This window comes from Echinops telfairi, unplaced genomic scaffold (assembly GCF_000313985.2).
Source record: "Echinops telfairi isolate 266 unplaced genomic scaffold, ASM31398v2 ScPeMD7_3;HRSCAF=10, whole genome shotgun sequence".
NCBI lineage: Eukaryota > Metazoa > Chordata > Mammalia > Afrosoricida > Tenrecidae > Echinops > Echinops telfairi.
Genome location: NW_022103899.1, coordinates 32,324,187 through 32,331,969, shown reverse-complemented (window position 1 = coordinate 32,331,969; position 7,783 = coordinate 32,324,187). Strand labels below are relative to the sequence as shown.

Genomic DNA, 7,783 nt, shown 5'->3' with positions numbered 1-7,783 from the left:
AGGCAACTTACAATCATTGCTGAATTACATCAACAATGATGTCCTTCCCTCAGAATTAAGAAGGGGGAAGATGGGGTACCAATTGCAATGATGGACACATAACCCACCCCTGGAGGGGGGCACGGAAACCATAAGAGGAGGCAGCGGTATGATATGGGGTCACAAAGAGGGTGGGGGAGGGGGTGAGAGGAGCTGATACCAAGCGCTTAAAATAAATGTCTAGAAATAATGGCAACATATGTACAAATGTTTGATACAATTGATGTATGGATTGTTATAAGCACCCCCAATAAAATGATCTTCTAATAAAAAAGATAATGGGATTTCCCCATAAAATTTTTGGAACTCCCTTCATATTATCAAATTGAAGATAAGAGGAAAATAGTCCACATCCCTCTCACATAACAGACTCAAGAGCCATGAGTTGTCTTTTAGTCATTTATTTAAGTGCAACCATCCAGGAGGAACTTTAGATCTTGTTGAAAGCAGCCACATCCATGGATTGCACGTAGTCTTCAAAAGCAGTTATCTGTTCTTCCAGCATATCTGTACCAACTTTGTCATCTTCAACTACACACTGTATTTGAAGTTTTTTAATTCCATACCCCACTGGAACAAGCTTGGCTAAAAAAGAGAATTTTTAAAATAATAGATGAGTGAAGGAAGTCAGGCACAAAAGGACAAACATTGTATAATCCTGCTTATATGAAATATACTCCCCCAAATAAGAATGAGCTCCACTTCTGTTAAGTCAGACTTGAATGCAGCAGTTAAATAAGTATGGTTCATATCTAACTGTCAAGAGGTTGCCTTATATTTGGCCTTCTTATACATAAAAAAGTTAGAAACACTTTCAAATACACAAAACTATCAAGATAATATAGTAAGCACATTTAGAATTATACATGTAAAAGGGGCTGAACTGGCAAACGTTTGCTATATATTTTCAGCACACACACTTTCACTGTATTGATCAATAAAAGTATGCAAATTCAAGCTGCCATGGAAGCAAAAGAAAACACTTACATGAGCCCCAGACCAAGCCGTCTGCTTGAATGCTTCTGACACACTCTTCCAATTTTGCCATATCGGTCTCATCATCCCACGGTTTCACATCTAGTAAGATGGAAGACTTGGCAACAAGTGCAGGTTCTAAAAAGTACACGAAACATTGTTCAAACATGTTTACCCACTCTTCTGTGGCAGCTAAGTACCAATTTGTTTTGAAACGGACCATTTCCAAGACAAACCAGTATCTGTGTCTGTCACACACATATGCCCAACTTTCCATTTTGCTGGGAAAGAGGGATGTCACATTGGGTAACACTTTCTTTCCCACAGAGGAATGCCACAACTGCTACCATAAAAACAGCTGCAGACCAGTAGCTGTGGAAGTTTTAAATACCAACAGTCAATGAACGCAAAGGAAATTCCTTTAGACTTAAGCCTAATTATCAGAAAAAGTAGGGGAAAAAAGAGGGGGGGGGGAATAAACCCATTTTAAAAAATGACCTACTCTTGGCTTTCTTTGACTCATACTGTGCAAGGCGTTCTTCTCTGAGCCTCTTGGCTTCTTCATTTTCCTGTAAAAACAAATGTGTAGTTATCAATAAACTATTGTTATCAGCTCAAAGCTGGTGGGGTCTTAAGAAAACAGACCAGCTGTATCAGAAAAAAGCAAATCCATCAGGAGGTCAGCCGAAAGATGGTGATTTGATTTTATTCATCATGTCAGCGGGTAACAATTTTTAAGGCAGGGAAGTGCTGCAGCTAGAATTTGAATCAAGACAATTTGGCTACAAAAGCCAGTCCTTAAGCACAATAAGACACTCCTGCCTTATCAAATGTGCTCACATAACGATGTCATACCTCCTCATCATCAGATCCAAAGAGATCAATGTCATCATCATCCTTACTGTCTGCAGCGCCACTTCCTGTGGTGTCTTCCACATTAGTAGGGCCATACTTGCCCAAAGCTTTCTTTACGCCTGGCAAACTTGATAAAAAAAAAAAAATCAAATATCACATTCAACTATTAGAATGGAATTAAGTCTTTCTCTAGGCCAGTGGTTCTCAACCTTCCTAATGCCGCAACCTTTTAATACAGTTCCTCATGTTGTGGTGACCCCCAACCATAAAATTATTTTCATTGCTACTTAACTGTAAGCTTGCTACTGTTATGAATCGTAATGTAAATATCTGATATGCAGGATGTATTAGGTGACCCCTGTGAAAGGGTCGTTCAACCCCCAATGGGGTTGTGACCCACAGGCTGAGAACCACTGTGCTATAGGCAATACACAAGAACTTGTTTTCATGACTCTTTACCAAGACCCCTTTTGCTTTAAAAATTTACCCTTTAGCACTCCCAGGAAAATTTTTTTTTTTTTTTGAGTGAGGCAGTGAGAGTGAGTGAGTGAGGTAGTGAGACAGTGAGTGCATGAATGAGTGTGAGTGAGTGAGGCATGGCGTAAATGAGACAGTGAGAGTCAGTGAATGAGACAGAGAGTGAGAGTGAGAGAGGCAGTGAGAGAGTGAGGTATGGTGTAAATGAGACAGAGAGTGAGTGTGTGAAAGAGTGAGACAGAGTGAGGCAGTGAGTGAGGGGCAGTGAGTGAGTGTGAGTGAGGCGTGGCACAAATGAGACAGTGAGAGTGAGACAGAGTGACTGAGTCAGGCAGTGAGAGAGTGAGGAAGTGAGTGAATGAGACAGTGAGTGGCAGTGAGTGAATGAGAGAGGCAGCGAGTGAGAGTCAGTGAATGAGTGAGGCCGTGAGTGAGTGAGACAGAGAGTAAGACAGCGGCAGTGAGAGAATGAAGCAGGGAGACAGTGAGGCAGTGAGAGTGAGACAGAGTGACTGAGTGAGGCACTGTGTGTGCGGCACTGAGTGAGTGAGTGACTGGAGGCAGTGCGAGAGTGAGTGTGAGTGAGTGAGGCATGGTGTAAATGAGACAGTGAGAGTCAGTGAATGAGTGAGTCAGTGAGTGAGTGAGAGTGAGGCAGTGAGAGTGAGAGAGTGAGTCACTGACTGAGAGTGTGAGACAGAGAGAGAGAGTGAGTCACTGAGTGAGGCAGTGAGAGAGTGTGTGTGCGGCAGAGAGTGAGTGAGTGAGGCGTGGCATAAATGAGGCAGTGAGTGTGTGAGAGAGTGAGAGTGAGAGTGAGAGAGTGAGTCACTGACTGAGTGAGTGAGTGAGGCAGTGAGTGAGTGGAGGCATAGAGAGAGTCACTGAGTGAGTTAGAGAGAGACAGAGTGTGTGTGCGGCAGTGAGAGAGTGAGGCAGTGAGTGAGACAGAGTGAGTGTGAGTGAGTGAGGCATGGTGTAAGTGAGGCAGTGATAGTGAGAGAGTGAGACAGTGAGGCAGTGAGACAGTGAGTGACTGAGTCAGGCAGTGAGTGAATGAATGAATGAGTCAGAGAGTGAGTCATTGAGTGAGGCAGTGAATGTATCAGAGAGGCAGTGAGTGAGTGAGGCAGGGAGAGAGTGTGTGTGCGGCAGTAAGAGTGAGGCAGGGAGAGAGTGAGTGTGTGAGAGTGAGAGTGAGTCACTGACAGAGAGTGAGACAGAGAGTGAGAGTAAGTCAGTGAGTAAATGAGACAGTGAGTCACTGAATGAGGCAGTGAGAGAGACAGAGAGTGTGTGTGTGCGACAGTGAATGAGTCAGAGAGGCAGTGAGTGAGTGAGTGAGGGAGAGAGTGTGTGTGCGGCAGTAAGAGTGAGGAAGTGAGTGAATGAGACAGTGAGTGGCAGTGAGTGAGTGAATGAGGCAGAGAGTGAGTCACTGACAGAGTGAGTCAGACGCAGTGAGAGTGTGTGTGCGGCAGTGAGTGAGTGAGACAGAGAGTAAGACAGCGGCAGTGAGTGAGTGAGGCAGAGAGAGAATGAAGCAGTGAGACCGTGAGGCAATGAGTGAGACAGAGAGTGAGTGAGTGACTGGAGGCAGTGAGAGAATGAGACAGTAAATGAGTGAGTGAGACAGTGAGAGAGTGTGTGTGCGGCAGTGAGTGAGTGAGTGTGGCAGTGAGTGAATGAATGAATGAGTCAGTGAGTGAGACAGAAAGAGAGTGAGAGAGAGTAAGTCAGTGAGTAAATGAGACAGTGAGAGTCTGTGAGTGAGGCAGTGAGTGAGAGAGTGAGAGTCAGTGAATGTGACAGTGAATGAGTGAGTGAGTGAGTGAGTGAGTGAGTGAGTGAGAGTGAGGCAGTGAGTGCGTGAATGAGTGTGAGTAAGTGAGGCATGGCGTAAATGAGACAGTGAGAGTCAGTGAGTGAGTCCGTGAGTGAATGAGACAGAGAGTGAGAGTGAGTCACTGACTGAGAGAGTGAGTGTGAGTGAGTGAGGCATGGCGTAAATGAGACAGTGAGAGTCAGTGAATGAGTCAGTGAGTGAGGCATTGAGAGTGAGTGAGTGAGTGAGTGAGTGAGAGTGAGGTATGGTGTAAATGAGACAGTGAGAGTCAGTGAGTGAGACAGAGAGTGAGTGTGTGAAAGAGTGAGACAGACTGAGGGGCAGTGAGTGAGTGTGAGTCAGTCAGTCAGTCAGTGAGGCAGTGAGACAGTGAGTGGCAGTGAGTGAATGATTGAGTGAGGCAGTGAGGAGTGTGTGTGCAGCAGTGAATGAGTGAGAGAGGCAGCGAGTGAGAGTCAGTGAATGAGTGAGTGAGTGAGCAAGACAGTGAGAGAGTGTGTGTGCAGCAGTGAGTGAGTGAGAGTGAGGCAGTGAGTGAGTGAGTGAAGCAGTGAGTGAATGAATGAATGAGTCAGTGAGTGAGACAGAAAGAGCGTGAGAGTGAGAGAGTGAGTCACTGACTGAGAGTGAGACAGACAGAGTGAGTGAGTGGAGGCATAGAGAGTGAGTCACTGAGTGAGTTAGAGAGAGACAGAGAGTGTGTGTGAGAGAGTGAGTGAGGCAGTGAGACAGTGAGTGCGTGAATGAGTGTGAGTGAGAGTGAGGCAGTGAGTGAGTGGAGGCATACAGAGAGTCACTGAGTGAGTTAGAGAGAGACAGAGTGTGTGTGCGGCAGTGAGAGAGTGAGGCGGTGAGTGAGACATGGTGTAAATGAGACAGTGAGAGTGAGAATGAGTGTGAGTGAGTGAGGCATTGAGAGTGAGTGAGTGAATGTGACAGTGAGTGAGTCAGTCAGTGAGTGAGTGTGTGAGAGAGTGAGAGTAAGAGAGTGAGTCACTGAGTGAGGCAGTGAGACAGTGTGTGTGCGGCAGTGAGTGAGTGAGAATGAGTAACAGAGAGGCAGTGAGAGAGTGTGTGTGCGGCAGAGAGTGAGTGAGTGAGAGTGAGAGAGTGAGTCACTGAGTGAGGCAGTGAGAGAGTGTGTGTGCGGCAGTGAGTGAGACAGAGAGAGTCAATTTTTTGATTTTTTAATCTCCTCACCCAACAAGCATTAGTACGTGAGACAGTAGTCAATACTCACTAGGCTTTACTCTTTCAGTCTGAACATTTCATTAAGCATGCTCAGTTCCATTCAGTGAACTGGATGGAGTCCACTTCCCCAAACTTCCACCCTTGTTGACAGTTTCAGAAGAATGGCCAAGGACTGAATGAATGAGCCACCCTCTCACCCCAGAGGTGGCCCCCCTAGGTCAGAATCCAGGCACACTGGCAAGGCAGGGAGGGAAAAGTTGAACTGCTGTTGTCCATGTTCTACCTGTTCTGTGGAAAAATGGAGGGCTTCAGTCTATTGGCCTTCTAAAGTCACAAGTAAATTTAAGCTTACAACATCCCAACCAAGCTGAAGAAACCTGGGTCCAGTCTTGCCATGGGAGAAAACCCTAATATAAGTTTATAAGTTTAGAGAGCTTTAGTCTTTAGATCACATTTTACCTGGCCTTTTCCTTTTCATACGACTTGATGTGATTATACCAACGTAGGGCATGATACAAGTCAGCGGGTGGAGGGCCGGAGATCGCTTCAAACACTGCCACATCTGCTTGTGATGGCACATACCTGCCAAAAACGACACGCGTCTTAAAAAGCGCAGTCACGCACGCCAGCAAGTAATTGACAAAAGCTACACCCGACAAGCTAATTAGTGAACACTCCTTTTATTGCTGGGCTGCCTCAGCGGCTTAAATATTTCCCTGAGCTCCTTATGGGCAGGGACCATTCCTGTGGGTTACTGCGACATTCTGGCAAAGCGTCTGCCATTCAGCTTGGAACGAGGAGTACAAACGCTAACGATAGCTTTATCTACAAGCTGGCACACGCTAACGATAGCTTTATCTACAAGCTGGCACTCAATTAGCATGCAGAAACGCGCTAAAACTGAGTCTTAGACCGCCTCTCCCCCTCCACCCCTTCCCCCTGAGGCTGGGCTTCGCCCTTACGGCGGCGCCGGCCTGCCACCGGCACGGGCCCGCGACCCGGCCTCCTTCCCCGCAGCGGCGAGGAGCCACGTGGCGCCGGCCGGTCCCAGCCCCGGGCCCGCTCCCCGGCTCACCCCTCGATGTAGCTCTTGTCGGCCAGGTAGTCATTGAGCACCTGGAGGCTGGCAAGGCTCTTCAAGTCTCCGAAACCCATGGCGCCGGCTGTACCAGGAGGCGGGCGGCAGCGGAGGAAAAGTGGGGCGCAGGCGAAAGGGCAGAACGCTAGGAGATGGGACAAAAAGGGCCGCGAGAAGCCGGAAGAGTCCTTATATAGAGACGGAGGCGTTTCCCTCCTCCTGGCCCGGCCAAAGGTTAAAGGTCAAAGCACTTTACCGCTCTCATTTCTCAACGTAAAATCTGGAGCTGTGAATTCAATAACAAATGATCTGCGGGTTTGGTTTGTGTGTGTGTGTGTGTGTGTGTGCCCCTGGCAATAACTTAATAAAAGGCTCACTTCATATTAAATTTGTACTTCTAGGTCCCCGAAGACGAGGGAACCGCCTCTAGAGGTGCCGGATATGACCGAACACTTTAGAACCTCCCAGCCGCTTCCGGCGGAAATGCGGATCCAACCCGTCTCCCGCCCCGTCCGCGCTCCCGCCCCGCCTCCGCCCCACCCCCGCGCTCCCGCCCCGCCCCCGTGCTCCGGACCCGTCCCCGCCCTCCCACCTCCTTCTTGGGGGTACGCCCTCCACCCTCTCCTCCGCCCCACCCCGCTTCCCGTCTGTTGACGGAAATTGCCGAGCACCACCGAACTAGGACTGTGCCGAATGACGGGTTTTTGTCCTTCCAGACTTCCCGTTCATCAGGCCCGGCTGACCAAGTTACCGGAGGCCGCCATATTCAGTAAGTGACCCGGTTCCTGAGGGGCTCCGTGTGGTCCGGACATTCAGCAGAGCAGCCTCGGCGGCGGCCCCCGACAGAAGGTGAGTAGTGTGTGCATGGAAAAGCGGCAGGGCTTTGGCCACGGGTCTGCTTCTCGTCGGGGCTGTCCCCTGCGGCCCTGCCTCCTCATTCTCCTCTCGTCCTTGACTGGGCGCCGCGTCCCTCCCCTCTGCCTCGGGACTCTTCGCGAGCGGGCCGGTGGGAGCTGTTAGCTGCGACCTCCGATCCGCTGGAGCACAAAGGACGGGAATTTAGGAGGCCCTCGGGAGAGCCTGACCTGAATGCAGGGTTGTGGTGACCTCTGCTCTGGCGGGGGCACGCGCGACAGTCGCCTCTCCGGGGAGAGGAGGTCGTGCTGTTCACTGGGGAAGGACAACTGTGTCCAGAGACGTAGGCCGAAAGCATGGACTTGCCCCCAGAATTAGCCACGTTCCGGATGCCTCGTTGCTCGGCCACCGTCGCCTTAGGAACCAGCCACGTCTCTGGTTGCTTGGCTTTGTCCCGTGGTTGCGTG

The 7,783-nt window shown here is 49.1% G+C and overlaps 2 protein-coding genes and 2 non-coding genes across 4 annotated transcripts in view; 1 reads left to right on the top strand and 3 right to left on the bottom strand.

The window, feature by feature from the left end:
• Positions 1-424: 424 nt before the first annotated feature.
• Positions 425-6,836, bottom strand: EEF1B2 (eukaryotic translation elongation factor 1 beta 2). Its single transcript, XM_004701563.2, has 6 exons — positions 6,459-6,836; positions 5,843-5,965; positions 1,870-1,996; positions 1,517-1,583; positions 1,027-1,152; positions 425-624 (listed from the first exon to the last, which is right to left on the bottom strand). Exons 1-6 carry the CDS (start codon positions 6,536-6,538, stop codon positions 470-472), a joined length of 678 nt encoding a protein of 225 aa, XP_004701620.1. The 5' UTR covers positions 6,539-6,836; the 3' UTR covers positions 425-469.
• On the bottom strand, positions 1,257-1,394 carry LOC115872080. Its single transcript, XR_004047637.1, has one exon. It is a non-coding gene; the product is annotated as a small nucleolar RNA SNORA41 (small nucleolar RNA).
• On the bottom strand, positions 1,660-1,738 carry LOC115872074. Its single transcript, XR_004047635.1, has one exon. It is a non-coding gene; the product is annotated as a small nucleolar RNA SNORD51 (small nucleolar RNA).
• A 338-nt stretch (positions 6,837-7,174) lies between the features above and the next one.
• NDUFS1 (NADH:ubiquinone oxidoreductase core subunit S1) overlaps positions 7,175-7,783 on the top strand; it is a 36,614-nt gene continuing 36,005 nt past the window's right edge. The window contains exon 1 of the mRNA XM_004701559.2: positions 7,175-7,310. The gene's annotated coding sequence lies outside the window, so the exon portion shown is untranslated. The remainder of the gene's footprint in view (positions 7,311-7,783) is intronic.

Excerpts from the sequence above, each read along its gene's own strand:
- EEF1B2 (XM_004701563.2), bottom strand. The coding sequence starts at position 6,538 with ATGGGTTTCGGAGACTTGAAGAGCCTTGCCAGCCTCCAGGTGCTCAAT. Across the intron at positions 1,153-1,516 it reads TGAGTCAAAGAAAGCCAAGA|AACCTGCACTTGTTGCCAAG; the intron begins GTAGGTCATTTT and ends TGTACTTTTTAG. Across the intron at positions 625-1,026 it reads CGGCTTGGTCTGGGGCTCAT|CCAAGCTTGTTCCAGTGGGG; the intron begins GTAAGTGTTTTC and ends TCTCTTTTTTAG.